Source organism: Neofelis nebulosa, chromosome 12, assembly GCF_028018385.1.
Source record: "Neofelis nebulosa isolate mNeoNeb1 chromosome 12, mNeoNeb1.pri, whole genome shotgun sequence".
Lineage (NCBI taxonomy): Eukaryota > Metazoa > Chordata > Mammalia > Carnivora > Felidae > Neofelis > Neofelis nebulosa.
In genome coordinates this window covers 34,375,823-34,397,646 of record NC_080793.1, presented here as the reverse complement: position 1 = coordinate 34,397,646, position 21,824 = coordinate 34,375,823, and the positions used below count along the sequence as shown (strand labels likewise).

Here is a 21,824-nt window from a genome sequence, read left to right as displayed (position 1 = left end):
TGTCACTTGAGTAATATAATGGAGTATGAGTAATCATTGTATGATGCATACACCCCAAGAGGAAAAAAATGTAATGTTTGTGGGGGAATGTGTGCAAACAGGAAGGAAAGAGCATTGTACCCTCCCCATACACTAGTGGTCCTCAACTGTAGCTGCACAAGGTTCACCTGGAGAGCTTTTTAAATATTCTAAATGCAATGTCATATCGGAGATTGGATCCTGAAGCCGAAAAAGGACATTAGCACAAAAACTAATGAAATCCAAATAATGGTAATGTCACCTGTCTTAATTTCTTAAGTTTTGATAAATGGACCATGGTTATAGAACATGTTAACATTAGGATAAACTGGGTGAGAGGTATACAGAAACTTCTGTACTATCTTTACAAATTTTCTTTAATTTCTAAAATTATTCCTCAAAGAATATTTGAAACAACAACAAAAAAAAATAAACTAAAAAATTAACATACCTATGCCTGGATGTCGTCCTAGGCAGGTAAATCAGAATCCCTGGGGAGGCACAGCTGTAATTTTTATTTTATTTTATTTTATTTTTTTTAATTTTTTTAACGTTTATTTATTTTTGAGACAGAGAGAGATAGAGCATGAACGGGGGAGGGTCAGAGAGAGAGGGAGACACAGAATCTGAAACAGGCTCCAGGCTCTGAGCAGTCAGCACAGAGCCCGACGCGGGGCTCGAACTCACATACCGCGAGATCGTGACCTGAGCCGAAGTTGGACGCTTAACCGACTGAGCCACCCAGGCGCCCCTGTAATTTTTAAATCTACCTCAGTGGTTCTAATATATCCTGAGTGTTAAGAACCTCTGTTTTACACTACGAATGCTTGAGGGACTGGGATTCTGTCTTGTTCTTCACTGTATAGCCTAGAACCTAGCACAGTGCCTATGTGCCTATAGAGCTTATGCAATTGCGCCCTTGCTAAACTAAACCTTTACTCACAGAAATCTCCTTTACTTTAGTCTTCTACAGAGGGAAAACTGCAAACAACCCCCCCCCCAACCAAATCCCAGGGAGTTTTTCAGACATCTTCCCACCTGGAAGAGTTCCTGTTCCTGCCCCCAGTCTCTTGTCATTTTCAGCTAATCGTGACCATTATCACCAGATAGATATTCTTAAAATACTGAAACTGCCACTCCATTGTTCAAAAGTCTTACTTAGTTCCCCATTACCTTACGTAATCTTTGGTATGGAAAATTCTGTTCACACTAATAATATGAGATTTTTAGCCTATTAGCCTGCTATTCCACATGGACCCTGCATTAACTGTAGTTTGCAAGTAGTTCTCTTGAATATGTCTCGAATTCACCCTTCTCTGTGTCACATACAATAATGCTGTGATCCTCACCTACAATACAAATCTTTTTCATCTTTTCATCTTTTGGAGATTTAATCTTTTCAGGTCACTCCAGCAAAAAAAAAAAAAAAGGGGGGGGGAGGGGAGTGTTTCCTCTATTCTATGTACTATTCAAATGACACTAGCCTTTCTTACTTTCTTTTGTAATTATATTCTGTTTTATTTCCCCGTAAAACTAGATTAAACCCCTGCTGGGTAAGGACTATATGCTATAGGTCTTCTAACCCTCACAGTGCTTACCACAATGCTGTCCACACGGTGAAGCATGTGATAATGATTTGATGTACTTTTTGCACAAATGCAATATTTAAAAAGGAAAAATAGAAAATCAAAATTCAAATACTTAAGTAAACTACATTTATTACTCATTACCTCAAAATACCTTTGAAGGAGTCCCAGAAGGATAAATTGTTAAAATTAACTTAAAAAGCCAACTAAAGCCTGAATAAAATGTTGATGCTATTGTTACATTGATAATTGAACAAAGTTTACAAGAAAACTATTACTCCCCAAATTTTAAATGAACAGACAATATACTCTCTCTACTTTTGAGAATTAACCAAGGAAAAAAATAAATTAAAAAAATCAACCAAAGAAAGGTTTGTTCTTGAGGGTAAAAATCAGTTATTCAGCACCCCCCCCTTTCCCGTTTCTGTCTCTCCCCACCGCTATCCTTACTCCAAAATACATACACACACACACACACACACGCACAAACTAGCAGGATATCATCTACATGGTAGAGCCTCAAAAAACACCTTAGTTCACTCTTTCAGCTGTAGTCTATATGTGGGAAAAAAAAACACCTAAAATATTAATGAGTATTGTAGAGATACAATATTTTGAGAATCACACATATACTAAGATGTGTATTTTGTTGGACAACTGATGGTTGAGCATCGTTAAAACAAAACATAACTATAGACGTCATTTTCTGGATGAATTTCTTGAGGAACATTTGGAATTGCTGGTATCTCTGGTTCCTCTGCTTTGGGTTTTTCTCTCATTTCTGTAAAATAAAATATGAAAATAGGTTAAATAAATGGTCAACTGGGACAATTGACTAGATTAAAAAACTCTACCTCACACCTTGCACAAAAGCAAATTTCAGATGAATTAAAGATTTAAATATTAAAATACCATAAATGTTGTATAAACAAAATTTTCTTATAATCTTAGGATTAGAAAGGCCTTTCTAAGCAGGAAACAGATCAGAAACCAGAAAGGAGAAGAATGACAAGTTTGAATTACCAAAAATTAAAATTAAAATCTTGCCATGTAGGTGACAAAAACCACTATAAATAAATTTAAACCATAGACAACTGGAAATATATTTACAACTTATATGTAGGTAAAGTCTTAACTATTACATAGAGATTTTCTAAGTCAATCCAAAAAGATCAAATTTAAAATGGAACAGGAATTCAAACGGGCAATTCTCAAAAGAAAAAATTCAGGAGCGCCTGAGTGACCTGGTCAGTTGAGCATTCAACTCTTGATTTCAGCTCAGGTCATGACCTCGCAGTTCATGAGATATTGCCCTGTGTCAGGCTCTGTGCTGACAGCATGGAGCCTGCTTGCAATTCTATCTCTCCCTCTCTCTCGGCTCCTCCCTGGCTCACATGTGCATGCTCTCTCTCAAAACAAATAAATACACATTAAAAAAATAATTTTAAAAAGAAAAAAATCAAATTTATAACAGTCATGAAATTCAAATTCATAATAATACTAATGCCTAGAAGCAGTCATTATCAGAAAAGTGGAAATTAAAACAATTAGGTTGTTTGGTTTTTTTAAAACCTAACACATAGGAAAAGATTTTTTTTTTTTAATTTTTTTTTCAACGTTTTTTATTTATTTTTGGGACAGAGAGAGACAGAGCATGAACGGGGGAGGGGCACAGAGAGAGGGAGACACAGAATCGGAAACAGGCTCCAGACTCCGAGCCATCAGCCCAGAGCCCGACGCGGGGCTCGAACTCACGGACCGCAAGATCGTGACCTGGCTGAAGTCGGACGCTTAACCGACTGCGCCACCCAGGCGCCCCAAGGAAAAGATTTTTTAAGTGTAATCGTGCAGTATTGGGGGAAAAGCACTTACATAAACTCTTGGTTTGTGTGGACTGCTAAAACATTTTGGGAGGCTCATTTGACAGAATGTATCCAAACATTAAATGTGGGTACCCTTTGGCCCAGCATTTCAATTTCTAGGGATTTATCCAATGGATATAATCAGACACACTTAAGCTCCCAGTGCCTCAGTTTCCTTATCTATAAAATGGGGATAATATTATTTTTCTGGTAAGCTTTTTAACATTGAATAAAATAATTCACACAAAAGATTTTTGTGTGGCACATAGAAAGTGCCAAATAAATGTTAGTTCCAATGATGTTCACTGAACATTGTTATAATAGTAAAACTTGGCAGTAACCTAAACGTTCATCATTTCAGAGACTGGTTGGATAAATTATTGTACATATAACACAATACCATACAATTGTTACAAAAGATGTCATTAAGATGGCCGTGATATATATTGCATGTGAAAAAATGCAGCTTACACAGAATAGAATGTATTATACTATGTCATTTGTTAAAACAAGGGAAAACAACCTCCAGGATGGGGATCAGAGATAGGAGATGGGATCATGGGGGATTTACTCTATATTCACTTACATATTGCTTTAATTTATCATAATGAACATTTATAATTCATTACTATGAGCCTTTTCTAATCAGTAAAAAGGTATATACTTGCATTTGTTTGGCCAGACAAAACCCCAAACAAGAAAAGCATGAATTAATTGCCCACATTAACCTTGGCAGGAATGAAACTGCTCGAACCGAGCCCTGTGTGGATAAGAAGTGCTTCTCCAACAGGGGCTCCCGTCAGCCCAGACAGTGCTTCACGTGGCTGCTTTTTACTCTAATGTTTTCACCCTTGAAAACCTGGACCCGTTGGAACCCAACTAACCCCATGTCTCTGTTGTTGTTATCTTTTAGGAAAGAGCTTATTTGTTTATAAGCTACCAGAAGGATTTCTTGAGAAAAGGATATGGTCTGCTAGACTCAGGCCACTTCATATACCGTCTATGGTTTTGTACAAAGAGAACCAAGGTTCTCAGTTATATCCCTGAGGCAAAGGCCAAATTGAAGAAAGGTCACATTACTTTAAAAGTGTCATGCTTAGGAGAATGCTTTTCAGGAACAAATACTGAGATAGAAAGGGTTTTTGGCAAACCTGATAAATCCTACAAAAACAAGTTCCCTTTGTAACAGGATCATATCTTGTACCTTTATAACCCCATTGGCACCTTGTACCATGACTTTACTTCCTTTAGTTTGCTGGGACATTTTAATTCTCAAGAAAAACTTTATTCATCAAACTTTCTTGTTAATTTAAACTTAATCGTTCTTTAAAATATTTTGCACATAATTCATCCTATATTGGGTTTATTTCATTTCACTGGCTAAAGTTTCCCAGAATGGATACTCTGTCAAGTACCTGGTACACACACTTATATTGCCAATTATTTTAATTCTTTGTAAATGTGCCAAACAGGCCCTGGTTGAATAAAAAGCATTTTTTACTTGAAACCAGCTAATGACATGAATGATACCCTTGTGATAACAGGGGATACCCTAAATTGTGAAAGAAGGCTATAAATCATCACTCTGAGGGATATGGATACCTATGTAGGTGCTCTAATTATAAATGGGGAATCCTATTAAGTGGCAGTTTCAGTGACTTGTCCCAACAAACCATCCCTACCTTGAGGAAAAGTATAAACATCCTTAGCATCCTCCTGGTGTGCTTTAGGATCCTGGCCTTGGGCCCCATCTGTTTCTTGGTACGGCTCTGGAAAGCATTCTTGAGACACATCCTTATTTTTATATGTGTTGGTGGAGAGGTCCTCAGGCCCAGGTGTTTCTTGGTATATTTCAGGCGAATAGTCTTCAGACCCAGGTGTTTCTTGGTATATTTCAGGCGAAGAGTCTTCAGACTCAGGTGTTTCTTGGTATATTTCAGGTGGATATTCCCCAGCAGCAGGCATTTCTTGGATTGTCTTATGAGAGGGTGCTTTAGACACAGCAATTTCTTTATATGTTTCATGAGAGAAGTGTTCGGGTTCAACTGTTTCTTGGTGTGTTTTTGTAGAAAGGTCTTTAGGCACAGCTATTTCTTCTGTTTTAGGCAAGAAGCTTTCAATCTCAGCAATTCCTTGATCTGGTTCAGAATTGTATTCCTCAGATTCATCTCTTTTCTGGTATGTTTCATGAGCATAGCCTTTAGGCACATCTGGTTTGGTGAATGCTTCGGAAGAGCATCCTTCCAGGTTAGCTATGTCTTCAGTTTTAGAAGGAAGGACTTTGGCTACAGCTGTTTCTTGGCACAGTTTAGGAGCGAGATCTTCAGGTTCAGCCATTCTGAAAGGATGGCCTTGAAGTACAGCTATTTCTTGGCACAAGTTAGGAGAGAGGTCTTCAGGTTTAGTCATATCAGGGCACATTCTGGAAGAATGGTTTTGAAGTATGGCTGTTTCTTGGCACATTTTAGAAGAGAGGGCTTCAGGTTCAGCCATATCAGGGCACATTTTGGAAGGATGGCCTTGAAGTACAGCTGTTGCTTGGCTTATTTTAGGAGAGAGGACTTCAGGATCAGCCATATCTTGGCATGTTTCAGAAGAGTGGTTTTGCATTGCTGTTTCTTGTATCTCAGAAGAATTGGCCTGATGTATAATGCCTTCTTGATCCATTGCAAAAATTTGTTTCTCAGGCACAACTTTTTTGGGAGAGGCTACCAGATAGAGCGCTTCAGTTATAGTCCTAGGCGGTTCAAGTTCTTTCTCCATAGGTGCTAATGCTTTCTCCCTCATGTCCTTTTTAAATTGTGACTGAGGCTCCACCTTCAGGTCTGTGTTTTGTTGTCTCTTTCTGCCTCTTTTATTTCCTTTTCCCATCCTTGGCCTCTTGCATTTTTTCTCTCTGTGAAAGATCAGAATTAGTGTCAGCAATGGGCCTACAGGATTCAAATAAATGCTTAGTAATAACAGCCGCTGGTCTTCCGGCTGCCTTGTTGCATGACCATGAAAAAAATCACTTAATCTCTCTAGGCCTCAACCTCCTTGTTTGTAAAATGAAGGAGCCAGTGCTAGTTGTCAGGAGAGGAGATGTCCCGCAGGGACTTTTTGTCTCTTGACGCCTTGCTCACAAGGAACCTTCTTGGTGAGTGTAGAGAGTATGTGTGTTTGAGAGCATATAATTGGTTATGGAGAACATATAATTGATGTTATAAATTAATAGATTGGCACTGTGGTTTATACAGTGGTCTGTCTGGGTTTAGCGTGTGTGAGTTAGTCCCACTATGCCCTGGGTAAACTGATACAATTGCATTTCTGGATCTGCAATCCAGGCACAGCTCCTTGTCTGCACAGCCTGCAGACGGAAGATGTATATCTAATTGCTTATCTAATTCAGTGTCTTGTGTAGAGAATGCTAAAGAGCAGCAATACATGTCAAATGAGACGTTCTGTGAGCTGGGTCAAAAGCTTCAAAAACATCTCTTGAGGTAAAGAAGCCTGGTGGAAAGGTACGAGTGTCCATTTTATACCTGCTCCAAATGAATAGCTAGATTAAGGATCTAAAAGATAAAAGGATATGCATGGAAATTTCGGCCAATGACAACTCGTTAGGTACTGCAACTATAACCAAATACAGATGGCTAATACAGATGGGCTGGTGGTGGGGAGGAAAAGGTACTAAAAATAAACATTTCATCCTTCTTCTAAACCTATTGAAATTCTGTTCCATGCTACCTGCTCCACAGAGCCTCCTCTTGCCAACCACGGGGCTGAAATGCTCTCCTTGCTCAGGATTTATTGTGAGGGCCATGCTTTTAGGTGAGGAACATGAGCTGCCTCATACCGTTGTTACTTGTGGAGAAATATTCTTGTAGTAAATATTCTTATTTCTGTTAGCAAACGAGATAAAACTCGTGCTTTTCTATCTTCACAGTGCTCGTAAGTCCTTGCGCACTTAAATGTATACCCTATTCTGCCTCTATGTTTGAAATTTCCAAAATTAAAATTTTTAAAGACTGCCTCCCTAAAACCAGTTTGAAATCAATATTAAAAAGGTAAACATGTAATAAGACAGTCAAAAATTAATATTAGAAATAATATACAAGAAAATGTTATGTAAAAATGATGGAAAGGCACCTCACCATTTTAAAGTATAATTCCAACTAACAAAGGTAACAGGATAAATTATAAAGTCCTAATTGTCAGATTTTTAAAAGATGGTATATGTGACTTTTTCAGGAAACACTTATTTTATTCTAATATTGAATACTAAATAACTTGTCACATAGATCACTGTATGAGGGAATCTGAGTAATGTTCCATGTTCTTCCTGGTAGTTTTTCAAAAGATGCATATATATCTATGTGGTCTAAAATTTAATCTGAACTCTGTCACTGATCAGCTATGTGATCATGGGTAAGTCACTCAAACTCTCTATGCCTTGGTTTCTTCACAGGCAAAATGGAGCATCTGTCCAAATGGTATCTGTCCAACCTCATGCAGTCGTAAGAATCCCATACAATAACTTAGAGGAATGAGTTATTCAAATATAAATTAGTATTCGTATTAATATAGGAAACACTTATAGTGCTTCCTATGTGCCAGGCACTGTTTTAAGTAATCTGCTTATTCTGTTATCTCATATAATCTTCACCTCAATTTATGAGGTAGATACTATTATTATCTCCACTTTGCAGATGACAAAACAGACACACGTTCTTGTCCAAAGTCAAATGGCTAGAAGTGAGGGAGCCACGCTTCAAATGTAGTAGTCATTCTGGCTTTAACAGCCAAGGCTCTTAACCATTACACTCTGCTGCTTCTCTCTGGAACCACTTAGGTTTCGCTGTGTGGTATGTTGTGTAAGAATAGCCCTCAGCTCAGTCGGTTAAGCGTCCGACTTCAGCTCAGGTCATGATCTCGCGGTCTGTGAGTTTGAGCCCCACGTTGGGCTCTGTGCTAACAGCTCAGAGCCTGGAGCCTGGAGCCTGCTTTGGATTCTGTGTCTCCCTCTCTCTCTGCCCCTCCCCCACTCACGCCCTGTCTCTCTCTGTCTCTCAAAAATAAATAAATGTTAAAAAAAAAAAAAAAAAGAGAATAGCCCTCAGTAGCACAGAGATATGTCCTAAGAGCATGGCCGGCCAGCTGCCAAGAGGCTCACCAAGGTGTCCTCTACTTCAGTGACTTTTTCAGCCTTGCTCCCCCCACCCAGCAAGCCCAGAAATCCAATTGGATCAGCACACTGAGACCAGCTCCATTTATCTGGGATAGAACTCATCAACCAGCTGAAAATAGCTGATACATAAACCTAAAAACCAATTTTTAAGTGAACAGTGAGAAATGCAAAGTCACACAGCAGAGGATGCTTGCACTCACAGATGAATGCACTCTTTCTCTGTAGCAGGTATTTGAGAAGCCAAATAATGATCAGAAGGTTGCCCGGAGAGTATGGAATTAGGGAATATAAGGATATTCTTCAACAGAGTCACTTGCCACAGGACTCGAGTACAGAAGTTTCTGCTGTAACACAATATATGCATTCCTGAAAAACCTCACTTTCAGCAAAATCCTACACTAAAAGTGCAGTGCTTATGGGGGAAAATAGAGTTAAAGCAAACAACTCAAATCTTGTGCAACTTTCTAACACTAACAAAAACAATAATTGGTACTGGGGGAGATATCTTGAGTAGTCCAGATAGGCAGCTTACTATGAGAAGGCTGCCTGGGGGATAGCAAAAATACGCAAAAGCAACAGTTTAAACGCAGGCTTTCAGCTGCTGAGATCCTGTAAATGCTGGTGGTGCTCTGAGCCAGCTGCCATTGGGTTGGGCCCAGGAGGAAGTGCAGCCTACTCATGGAGAGCTATGGGGGGCTGGTGGTGTCCTCTGGGGAGGGAGCCCTGGATGTGGGCTGAAAGGGGCCCTGCTTATGCAGCAGCCAAGCTGAAGGCTTTAACTGTATTCCTTTTTGATTAGGAAAAATCATGGACCAATACAGCTTCTACATTACACTGACATCATTCTCCTATTTACCAATCATATGTGAGTTGATTGGTGCTATAGAAACATGTGTGATAGCAGAACAGAAGATTCTCAGTCCCCAGGGGAGATTGGTGCCCTTTCTTAAGAAAAGTGCTAAAACATCTATATTGTATGTTTTTTTAATGTATATCTATTTTATCTTTGCCACCAAAAGAAACATTTTTCGCAACAATGAAGAAATGCAAATATAACTCCTACTAATCTAATAATCATATAATAATTATTATTGTTATAATAAAAGAGTGCTTAGATCAGTGGTTCTCAACTGGGGGCAATTTTGCCCCTTAGTCCCCCACACCAAGAGACATTTGACAATGTCTGGAGATATTTTTGGTTGCCACAATGCAGGTGGGAGGCATGCTACTGGTCTCTAGATGCCAGAGATGCTGCTAAACATCTACAATGCACACAACAGCCTCCCACATAAAGAATTATCCTATCCACAACATCAATAGTACCCAGGTTGAGAAACCCAGGCTTAGACAAGCTCCTTGGGCTCCCCTTTTCTATCTCCAAGCACCTCCTCTGTTTTCATAGTCATATTTTAAACGGATGCAGTTAGATGCTGTCTCACTTATAATCATGGTCTTGTTCTCTCTCCCTAAGATTATATACAAGTGACTTTGCTTGGAGATTTAAAAACTCCTAAACTCTCCTGTCACTTATTTACATAAAGTGTTTTGGTTTGCTCCATGGAGGGTTAATCATACTCATTCAATTAGTATTTTACTAATAGAAAGCTTGGAAAACTAGCCAGGAGCTCTCCTCAAAGGTATCTCCTGCTCCCGACAAGATGCTTCTATGTTTATATTACCAGAGTAGTAGAAAGAACACCAGGCCTCTCTACAATGGAATTCAACTGCCTGGTGCTTTAATTTAAAAAGAACAGGGAGGGGCGCCTGGGTGGCGCAGTCGGTTAAGCGTCCGACTTCAGCCAGGTCACGATCTCGCGGTCCGTGAGTTCGAGCCCCGCGTCAGGCTCTGGGCTGATGGCTCGGGGCCTGGAGCCTGTTTCCGATTCTGTGTCTCCCTCTCTCTCTGACCCTCCCCCGTTCATGCTCTCTCTCTGTCCCAAAAATAAAAAAAAAAAAAAAAAAAAAAAAAATTTAAAAAAAAATAAAAAAAATAAAAAGAACAGGGATAAAATTCCATTCCCACCACTTCACTAGCTGTGTGATTCTAGGCAAGAGATTGAACCTTTTGGAGATTTGGCTTCTTTTTTTTTTCTTTTTGTATAATAGGAATACCAGCTCCTGATTCATGGAATTGTTGGATAAAATATAGTGTGTAAAAGCACTCAGCACTACTTGACCCATAGCATATACTTGACAAATAGCCATTCCTCTTCCCCTGCAATGATACCATACCCAAATTGCCATTGTGAAGTTTGCTTCTCTTGTGCTTCCTCTTTTCTTTTCCTGAGTTGTTCTCTGTTTCGCAGATTCCAAGTTCCAATGATTTCTGTAGGATCAAGATGGAAGTTATAGGAGATAGTGATAAATTGTGGCATTTATCAGCAAGAGTCCTATGGCAAGGTGGAGACCCCCACCCCCACCCCATCCTGGGTGTCTGTTCTTCTCCTTGCTTTTGAAGGACAAGGACCACATTTTATTCATCCTTATGCCTCCAAAGAATGCCTAGGAGCAAATGCTCAGTAAGCATTTTTAAATGAAAAGGTCAGTTTTTATACATATGTGTTCTGTCAACCCATTAGTTTCTTCAAAATAATTTTACATATTGCACAAACATAAAAAAATCAGCCGTGTTCTGCCATCCTTAACATTATAACCTGTTTTCATTTTATTTCTCATATCCATCTAGTCTCCATATTATACAAAGTTGTAATGATAGCATACCATAATTTTATCATTTATTAACCTAACATCATGTCAGAAATATTTTCTATGGTATAGTCCTCATAATTATAACTCTAATCAAGTTGATGTATTCCCACTTGCCCAGTCATTCCACATGTATTGGTTGTTGCCAATTTTATGGGCTGTTGGGTTTTTTTTGTCACGGTAGCTCAAACTATAATAAATATTCATGCATACTGGGGCGCCTGGGTGGCGCAGTCGGTTAAGCGTCCGACTTCAGCCAGGTCACGATCTCGCGGTCCGTGAGTTCGAGCCCCGCGTCGGGCTCTGGGCTGATGGCTCAGAGCCTGGAGCCTGTTTCCGCTTCTGTGTCTCCCTCTCTCTCTGCCCCTCCCCGTTCATGCTCTGTCTCTCTCTCTGTCCCAAAAAAATAAATAAAAAACGTTGGAAAAAAAAAATTAAAAAAAAAAATATTCATGCATACAGTTTTTTTCCCTTTGAGTTTTTTCCTTAGGATGATGTCTCTCCAAGCTCTTTGGGAAGTTATTATCAAAAGAAAGGTTCTGTTGCCATCTGAGTTTGTGAAAAGTTAATGGGTCCTCTTAGAGCCTGTAAAGTGATGACAAACTTGCATGGAGGGCCCCAAAAGGCAGAGCATGCTCCTTGGGCCGTAGCAGCTTTTGTTCTTAAGACAGAAGTTCTTAATGATAAATTTGGATTTGGGGGATATTATATGTCTATTTTTATCGATGTCTAGTTAATTTACCATTTCCTTCAATTATGAATGTAGGTGACAAACCACAGAAATTTTTGTGCAGTAAGTGACTTTGTCACCAAAAGAAATCACAGATTTTTTCCACATCACATTACAGTTGTTGCAGACACCTAAAAACACAATTTATTTGAGATGATATATTTGATTTGATGCAATGCTGTTAGATTCACCATTACTATAATCTTGTTATGTAATGTGTCTATAAATAAGCATATATATTACTGTATCACAGTTTCTCATTTTAATAGCTATATCTTACAATTGCTTCCTTTGGAATTTTATCTATTAATTTTATATATTTTAAATATTTATTATAAAAAGGTATCTATAGGTTCCTCAGAGTGCCAAAGGGATCCATGGCACAAAAAAAATTAACTGTCTCGAGACCTAGGGTTCTGCAAAACATTTTGAGAAATGCTGCTTTAGGATAGACCCAAAACTAAGATTAGGAAGTCAAGAGAATAAGCACTATTAAAGATCTGACAATAGGTAGACCAGATCTCTTTCCAAAAAATTATACCAAATTTACCCTACCATAGAAGTATAGGGGTATAATGGTTGTTTTACCTCAACCGTTCAGTACCGGGTATTTTAACATTATCTTTCACTTAAATATATTATCAAGAATTTATTATATCCTTGTGTTTCTCTGCTTATTAGAATCTTAATGTATTAGAAGTCACCTCAGAAGGTTATACAGCCCCAATCCTTCCCATCTAAGGTTATATGAACATACTCAATTATGTGCTTTTTGGGGGCCAGATCCATAAAAATTAGGAAAATAATCACAGCCCAGTTCTTCCCAACTGTCACTAAGACATCTTAGTGGCCAGTAGAGACCTCTTAAGATCTCTTTCATTACCTGGAACATGGTTCTCTTCTTGATGAGGACCAGGTGTCTGATGGAGCGTCGAGCGAGATTGGTCCTTTCCCAAATCCATCTTGCTGTTAACTCTTCCTGCTATGTGGTCTGACTTCCACAAACAGCCTTTTTAAAAATATCAAAGCAACTAACAGTTAAACACACACACACGCACACACGAGTTTGTCACTTTACTTCCCGCCTAAAAGTTTTATCTGGTTGGACCACAGCTGCTGAGTACTTCTACTATCTTTATCACACTGCACAGGTGTGAGTAGGGGGCATGGTTGGTCCTTCTATCTTCATCCTGTAGTATAGTTGCTAGTTATACAGGGAGCCCCACGGCCACAGCCTGGCATCGTGCAGCCTCCAGTACAGCAGTCATTTATTTCTGTCTGCCAAGAAGTGCCTCAGTCTGATGGTCCTTTTTCCAGATGGAAATGGCATAGTGTAGAAAGTGCCCTAGCTGTAAGACCTAACCAGTCATGTCCTAGAATAAGTCACCTCCCCATTCTGTGGCTCTTTCCTCATTTGCAAAGTGGGTAAATAATTCCTGACTTGCCCACCTCGCAGAGTTCTTGTGAAAAAGTGAAAATCATGAATGTGAAAATTATGAAGCTATGAAATTAACCTTACGTTATTTTCCTGCATGTGGCACTATTACCTTAATCTGTTGCAAAATAAATTTCACATGTGTATATGCTGTGAAATTTAGATAATAGACCCAAGGAACCAAATTAGGAATTCAAAGCAAATCTGAACCCTTTTCTGCTCACCTGATCATTCACAAGTGCCTCAAGATGACTAGTGAAATCCACTGTTACTCATCCAGGGAAGGGCAAAAAGAATTTCTTAATGAAAATATGACCATGTTATGTCACAGAAATTAAGTTGAAACCAAAGGAATTACCCCATCCCCAGTTGGTTACTCCATTTGAGAAGGTAAGGAAGCACAGAGGACTATGGCTGTTCAAGTAGGGAAGGACCACTGAACACACCCTGCTATGAGCAGCCTTTCTGAGAGATGCAGGAGCAGCAGTATTCTAGAGTCATAGATTGGATTGAAGAGAGTTTGAATTCCAAAGTTGCTTAGTTCGGCAAGTTAGACAGTCTAGGGGCCACTTTACCAATCTACAACATGGGGACAGTATTGGTATCTATCTTGTGGTGTTATTGGGGTGATTAAATCAAATGGTCTGTATAAAACATTTTATATATGCCTGGAATATTGAACTTGCTTAACAAGTATTAGCTGCTTTTATTAATAATAAAATACAGTAACCAGATTTTGGTAAACCAAGTCATAGTTTTATTTATTTTTTTATTTTTTATTTTTTAAATTTTTTTTTTCAACATTTTTTATTTATTTTTGGGACACAGAGAGACAGAGCATGAACGGGGGAGGGGCAGAGAGAGAGGGAGACACAGAATCGGAAACAGGCTCCAGGCTCCGAGCCATCAGCCCGGAGCCCGACGCGGGGCTGGAACTCACGGACCGCGAGATCGCGACCTGGCTGAAGTCGGACGCCCAACCGACTGCGCCACCCAGGCGCCCCCAAGTCATAGTTTTAAATGTGCTAAAGAGGGGCGCCTGGGTGGCTCAGTCGGTTAAGTGTCCGACTTCGGCTCAGGTCACGATCTCGCGGTATGTGAGTTCGAGCCCCGCGTCGGGCTCTGTGCTGACTGCTCAGAGCCTGGAGCCTGTTTCAGATTCTGTGTCTCCCTCTCTCTGACCCTCCCCCGTTCATGCTCTGTCTCTCTCTGTCTCAAAAATAAATAAATGTTAAAAAAAAATTAAAAAAAAAATAAATGTGCTAAAGAAACTCAGGAAATCTGAAAAGAATCCTTTATAAAGAGAAAAACTTTAAAAAGTGAATATGTGCCCCCTACTTCTCTAGACTCTTAAGGCATTAGAAGTGAAAGGGCCCTCAGGGCACCTGTGGCTCAGTCGGTTGAGCATCCAACTTCAGCTCAGGTCAGGGTCTCACGGTTCGTGAGTTCGAGCCCGGTGTCAGGCTCTGTGCTGACAGCTCAGAACCTGAAGCCTGCTTTGGATTCTGTGTCTCCCTCTCCCTGCCCCTGCCCTGCTCACCCTGTCTCTCTCTCTCTCTCTCTCTCTCTCTCAAAAATAAATAAAGATTTAAAAAATTTAAAACATTTATCCTTACTCAGGGCTTATTACATTCGGTTCAATGATTCAGCAAACCTTAGGGAACGCCTTGTATTGTGCACATGTTGAGCAACAATGTCAGGATGCAAAGACTGACAGATGTAGTTCCTGGATTCTGTACACCGTACACTTGAGGTATATATATCCACATCTTGATTGCAAAGAGCTAATAGACTGTCTACCCTGTTGCAACCTTCCTAAGTTGATTTCACCCCTGCCTGTTCCCTGTATCTGGCAGCAGAGTGTGGAGGGACTATAAGAGGGTGGGGACTTGAGTTAACAGTAAATAGAGCCAATTTTGGGTGGAGGAGGCCAGTGGAAAGACTTCAAAGCAAAGTAGATTGGAAGCCAGGCAAGGTGTCTTTGATGTGATAAGCAGGCCAGAGCAGGAACTTGTTTGGGACACAGAAGTAGCCACATAGTAAGTTCACAAGCCATAGTTCATTGTCCCTTCTCCCTATGGAAAACTCTGGAGTCATTACCAGAATGTGAGATATTAGCCATTAAATTAAAGGGTGGATATTTTTAAACAAATGCTGCCTTGTTCTAGGGTTATTTGCATATATACACAAAACCTCTTTCTAAGCCACAAACTCTTAGGGGGTAGTTACCTCTCCTGATTCACCTTTCCATCCCCACAGTTTAATCCAGTGGGAGGCTGCCACAGTGGTTCCCCATAAATGTCCACACTCTTGTATGCAGGGCAGGAAGCCTGTGAAGGCACTTTATACACTCAGAGGACTTGACGTGGCTGTGACTTAATAATAGTAATCCCATCATCTGTTCTGGAACTCTGCCTACTGTCATTCACTGGCACCATCCTATGTACTGGAGATATGGCAGCTAAAAGACAAAAGTTCCTGCCCTTACAGAGCCTACAGTCTAGTGGGGAGAGAGAACCACTAAGCAAATTTAAAATATATACATATGTAATATATCAGATGGTGATAGTGTTTTGGAGAAAACTGAGCAGGGAACAGCAGGCTGAGGAATGAGGGGGAAAGTTGATGCTGGTTGCTATTGAAATAGGGTGAGGGGCGCTTAGGTGGCTCAGTCAGTTAAGCATCTGACTCTTGATTTTGGCTCAGGTCATGATCTCATGGTTCGGTTCATGAGTCCCAGCCCCGTGTCGGGCTCTGTGCTGACAGTGAGGAGCCTGCTCAGGATTCGCTCTTTCCCTCTCTCTCTCTCTGCCTCTCCCCGCCCTGCCCTCTCTTTCTCAAATAAATAAACTTTAAAATAACTAACTAACTAACTAAATAGGGTGATTAGGGAAGGCTTAACAGAAAGGGTGACAGTTGAACAGAATTGACAGAGGTGAGGGGCCAGCCAGGCTGATAGCTGGGAGGGCATTCTAGGCAAAGGGACACCAGCAAATGGTCGGTGGTGGTAGGAAGTAGGTTCAGAGAGGTAAGTTTGTTGCACCATGTAGGGATTTCTACTCTGATTGAGATGGATAGTCATGGGATGGTTTTGAAGAGAAGAGTGATATGATCTGATTTATATTTTTTAAGGATTATTCTGACTACTGTGTGGAGAATAGACTCTTAGCAGCAGGAAAGTAGGTGGAAGCAGGGAGACCAGTTAAAAGGGTCTTGCAGTCATCCCAGTGAGTGGTGATGAAGCCTTGCACTGTGATGGAAGTGGTGAAGAAGTGATCAGATTCTAGAGTAGCTTCTAAATTGGAGGTGGAGTGAGAGACAGTCAAAGACTAAGAGTTTTGGTCTGAGCAGCTGGAAGATGGAGTTACCACGAATATATGAGGAAGGCTGGGAGGAGCAAGCTTGAAGAAGATGATTGGAGTTTAGTTTGGGACATGTTAACAGATTAGGGAGAAAACAGGGAAGGAGCAGCCAGAGAAGCAGAGGAAAACCGGAAAAGTAAAGTATCCCAGAAGCCACAGGGAAAAAAAACATTTCAAGAAGAAGGGGGTGATCAATTGTGGTGAATTTTGCTAACGAGTAGAATAGAAGAAGGGTTGAGGGTTGTCTCTTTCCTAACAGTTCAATTCAATTAATTACAGACTGTGGAGCCCAGAGAGGTTGTTACTTGGTCAAGGTCATACAGGCAGGACCAGCTACCTAATTTGCAGGGCCCAGTGCACAATGAAGATGCACAGCTCCTCTTTCAAAAATTAAGAAGGTCAAGTCAGCTACAGCAGAAAATTAAACTCCACACAGGGCCCTATTTCACAAGTGTTTCACCGGATCCTTGCGGCAGACATAAAACAGATCTTCATGTTTCAGATCAAGACACTGGTGCTAAGTATCGAGTGATTTAAGGTCACAGAGCTAGACTGGCCATGTAAGTGTGGAACCTGGGCCTTCAGCCTCCTGGTCCAGCCTTCTTCCCACAAGATCAAACCAGGTATTGAGGGAGAGAATTGCTTTCCTGCCTCCTAACTCTGGAGCAAGTTTATTGTGTGTGTGTGTGTGTGTGTGTGTGTGTGTGTGTGCGCTTTAATGCTTATTTTGAGAGAGAGAGAGAGAGAGAGAGAGAGAGAGAGAGCGCGCACAATTAGAGACTGGGAAGAGAGAAAGGGAGAGAGAGAAAGAATCCCAAGCAGAGAATCTCTGTGCCGCCAGTGTAAAGCCCAACTGACTCAGGGCTCCGACTCATGAACTGTGAGATCATGACCGAGCCAAAATCAAAAGTTGGATGCTTAACCACTGAGTCACCCAGGCACCCCTGGAGCAAGTTTAAATATTGAGGCCTTGTTCATGCATTTCAGAGGGCTGATTGAACTGGGAAGGTGTGGGAGGAAGGAAACATTGCTAAGAACTTCTGCCCCGGGGCTCTGATGATGGGGGTGAGAGGGGAGCACGGGATACTATCTAGTCAAAAACGTGATCTGATAAAAGTGCTCCAGAGCTCATGTAGTTTTAGGCTATACTGATGTAATTATAAAGCCCCCACACCAGGGGTAGATCAGAGTCCTGCTACACTTTGGTTTGTCATACCACACCTAGAACATCATGCTGTGAGGACCATGTGAGTGGTATTTGAGAATGTGTACAAGAAAGAGCAAAGGGTATGTAGCCGTACCATTTCCTGGCTGTGTAATTAGCGGGTAGGGGTGGAAATCGCTCAGTTCTTTCTAACCCTCGGTTTCTTTACTTGTAAGACAAAAAAAGTAAAACCTCACAGGGATTCTGTGAGGATGAAAGTGATCGTGAGAGCTCCTTGTAAAATGAAAAGCACTGTGTAGATCGGAGTGCCATAAACTTGGGTGGTGTGCATAGTATTATTGGAGTGTTCTAATGGTGCACCTAGGCATTTTCATAGAGTGCGGTTGGGTAGACAAATGAAGGAAGGGAAGATATTGTGCATTTATTTCTCTTAGCGTTCCTTCCTTGCTAAAATCCTTTTCCAAAGCTTTTGAATTCTTTTCAAAGAGTGTGGATCAAGCTTTGTTTTCCTAAGTGGGGAGGGAGAGTTTCTGGTTTCCTTCTCTCACAGTCTGTTGATGCATGATAAATGAGTTCTGTCTCTGCTAAAACAGATGCTGCTGTACTCACAGTGATAACACGGTCTATGACTTTAGAATGGCGGTAACCTGACTTTCAATTTAGTTTGTTCCAAAGTTCCTCCTCTGGCATCCTCCCCCAAGGCTTCTTTCTATTTCTAAATGTACAGACAAATAAGCATCTCTGGATTAGCTGTGAGTGGTGGTTTATGTGGGGAAGAACAATTCTGCTCCCACCTTGAGCCCCCATTCCATCTCTATCCTTTCTTTCCCTAACTTCCCAAACTCATACTATACTAACTTGACCTCTTCCCCCCACCCCCATACCTCCTAGATTCCTTCACACCTGCAGTCTAGTTTTTCTTTCCACATATTGTTCTCTCATGCCTCATCAGTGACTTCCTAGTGGCCCCTCCACAGTTCTCTCTGAACTCCTATAGCTCGTGATTCCTCCTGGCACTTGCACTCTCCTGGAAACCTGCCCTGCCCTTGGCATCTGTGGCGATGCGTTCTTCCCCTTTCTCCCTCTTCCTCATCCTTGCTCCCAGGCTTCTCTTTCACATCCCTAGATGTAGGAGGTATTTCCCAAGGATGACTCCCTGATCTTTTCTCTGTATACTCCCACCCTTCTTAGATGGTTGATCCAACCGTATCCCTTTAGCTATTATCTCTGTGCAGATATCTTCTAAATAAATATCAGTCTGAGTTCTAAGCTCACGTGTTCTTGGATACCATTTATTATGGAATATCCCACTGCACCTCAAACTTAGCATAGCGAAAAGCAAATTTATCCTCCCCGTAAGACCAGTCTCCTCTGGTTTCTTTCTGCTAGGGTAGTGGTGCCACGTTCCTGGTCATCCAGCTGTAAACCTTCACAATTGTCTTGGCCTCTGCCTCCTCACTGGACACAGCCTCCAGCTGGGCACAGTTCAATGAATTTCGTCTTCCCAGTGTCCCACATGTTCATTCCCTTTTATCCTTCCCCATGCCACCATCCCAGAGGGGAACCTCAACTTCTCATTGGAAGTACTGGAAAAGCTTCCTAAATGGTCTAGCTGCTTCCATTTTCCCTCACCTTCCCCAGACTGTCCTGCACTAATAGCCAGAACATTCCCCCTATGGCTGACTCAGTACTGACTCACTTGGTACTCGGTTCTACTCTTTGTAGAATACTGTAAAGTGTCAGTAATACTTGCAAGATACAGACTCAATTTTTCAGCCTGGCCTTTAAAACCAACTTCCCAACCTTCCCTCCCATTCCTTTCCTGAAAATACCCCCACACTGTTCTGATTAAACAGTGCTTTGCCCTCCCTGTTTGGCTGTGGCTCGTTCTAACACCCACAGTACCTTTATTCACACCTCCTGACTGTTCAGTGCTCCTCCCTGTGTCTGTCCATCCAGATACTGAGTGCCTCCATCACAAAGCCTTTGATGCCAGGTACTGAGTTGCCTCCATCACAAAGCCTTTGATGATGATGGTGATGATGATATGTTAGTCACTTTATAATAGGTACCTGAAATTTTACATATATTATCTCATTTCATTTGTCCAACTCATAGTATCCCCATTTCCCTGGTAAGGACATTAGTGGTTTGAAGAGATTAGGTTATATCCCAAGATATATAAGCTCATAAATGCCAGAGTTAGGGTTCAAAACCAAGGTAGGCTGTCTGTAAAGTTCAGATTTCACCATTCTGTTCTACGACCTTTTCCTACCTAGAAGTGATCTCTCCTTTCTGAGCTATAATCACACTTGATTTGAACTTTTGTATGATAAATATCACATAATATTTTTAATTTTGTTGTTCACATGTATACATCTTTGCTACACTATTCATTCAGCAAACAGATAATGGGGGCGCCTGGGTGGCGCAGTCGGTTAAGCGTCCGACTTCAGCCAGGTCACGATCTCGCGGTCCGTGAGTTCGAGCCCCGCGTCGGGCTCTGGGCTGATGGCTCGGAGCCTGGAGCCTGTTTCCGATTCTGTGTCTCCCTCTCTCTCTGCCCCTCCCCTGTTCATGCTCTGTCTCTCTCTGTCCCAAAAATAAATAAAAAACGTTGAAAAAAAAATTAAAAAAAAAAAACCAGATAATGGACATTTATTGCCAGCCTCTTCACTAAGAATTGGTGACATAGAGAAGAATGAAACAAAAGTCCTTTCCCTCAAGAAACTCAGTCTGATTGAGGACAAGAGACAACAAGTAAATCTGAATTATAATACAGTGTGGTAATTTTAATATTGATATTTCCAAATGTTCTGAGAGTAGAAAAGGAGTGCTAATTCTACTGCCACAGAAGTGGAAAGATAAGGATATTATATTGTGTACCCTACGGCTGTAATTCTTATTCAGAACTGCCATAGTATGAATTTGTACTGGTCAACAAGTAGAATTGGGGAAATGAAGAGGTTTTGTACGTATGTGATGGTATTGTGGGATTTCTTTCACTTTATAATTCATTTCACAATAATAGTAATAATAATAATAATAGCCAATGTTTATTGAACACTTGCTTACTATATCCCAAGCACCATTTTAAGCACTTCATATATAATTAATTTAGTCTCTACACCATCCTTTAAGGTAAGTAACTATTGATATCCTTGTTTTATAGATGAAGAAACTGAAGCACAGGCATTGACCCTGTGCCATAAGTCACCCACCTAGTAAGTGGCACAGCTGGGTGGGTAGGATCTAGGAGACCATACATTTAACCCTCTTGCTCTCCTACCTCTCAATTTTACTTCTTTCACATTTAATAAAATAAAGTAGCAATATATATTATTTTCTTTTCCAATCCCCTCTCTCTTCTGTCTTCCCCTTTTCCCTCTCCCTCATGTTTTCCCTCTTTTTGCCATTTGTTGACTATCTATTCTGCCCCAAACAATGCAGGGTGTCAGGGATACAGAGGCAAATCTAAAATTTTTTTAATGTTTATTTATTTTTGACAGAGAGAGAGATAGAGCATGAGCAGGGGAGGGGCAGAGAGAGGGAGGCACAGAATCCAAAGCAGGCTCCAGGCTCTGAGCTGTCAGCACAGAGCCCAATGTGGGGCTCAAACTGACAGACTGTGAGATCATGACCTGAGCTGAAGTCGGATGCTCAACCAACTGAGCACCCAGGCTCTCCTACAAAGGCAAATCTAAAAAAACAGCATACACAGAAAAGTAAGGGAACACAGATAAGGAACACTAGCCATTATGGAGAGAGAGGGTCAAAGAAGTCTTCCTGGAAT

The 21,824-nt window shown here is 40.8% G+C and overlaps 1 protein-coding gene and 1 long non-coding RNA gene across 6 annotated transcripts in view; one reads left to right on the top strand and one right to left on the bottom strand.

Annotated features, from left to right (window-relative positions):
- Window positions 1-21,824, top strand: part of LOC131491639 (uncharacterized) — a 36,844-nt gene that overhangs the window by 2,994 nt on the left and 12,026 nt on the right. The gene's annotated exons all lie outside the window — the stretch shown is intronic.
- On the bottom strand, window positions 1,717-20,046 carry HEMGN (hemogen). Of its 4 annotated transcripts, none has more exons than XM_058694816.1 (5): window positions 19,937-20,046; window positions 12,953-13,078; window positions 10,866-10,959; window positions 5,149-6,362; window positions 1,717-2,385 (listed from the first exon to the last, which is right to left on the bottom strand). In XM_058694816.1, the coding sequence occupies exons 2-5, from the start codon at window positions 13,029-13,031 to the stop codon at window positions 2,279-2,281; spliced, it is 1,494 nt and encodes a 497-aa protein (XP_058550799.1). In that variant the 5' UTR covers window positions 13,032-13,078; window positions 19,937-20,046; the 3' UTR covers window positions 1,717-2,278. The 4 variants fall into 4 exon arrangements, with proteins under 4 accessions (XP_058550799.1, XP_058550802.1, XP_058550800.1 ...); XM_058694819.1 differs by lacking the exon at window positions 19,937-20,046 and adding an exon at window positions 18,641-18,735; XM_058694817.1 differs by lacking the exon at window positions 19,937-20,046 and adding an exon at window positions 15,734-15,847.

Excerpts from the sequence above, each read along its gene's own strand:
- HEMGN (XM_058694816.1), bottom strand. The coding sequence starts at position 13,031 with ATGGATTTGGGAAAGGACCAATCTCGCTCGACGCTCCATCAGACACCT. Across the intron at positions 10,960-12,952 it reads AGAAGAGAACCATGTTCCAG|AAATCATTGGAACTTGGAAT; the intron begins GTAATGAAAGAG and ends TTGATCCTACAG. Across the intron at positions 2,386-5,148 it reads TGTTTATACTTTTCCTCAAG|AAATGAGAGAAAAACCCAAA; the intron begins GTAGGGATGGTT and ends TTTATTTTACAG.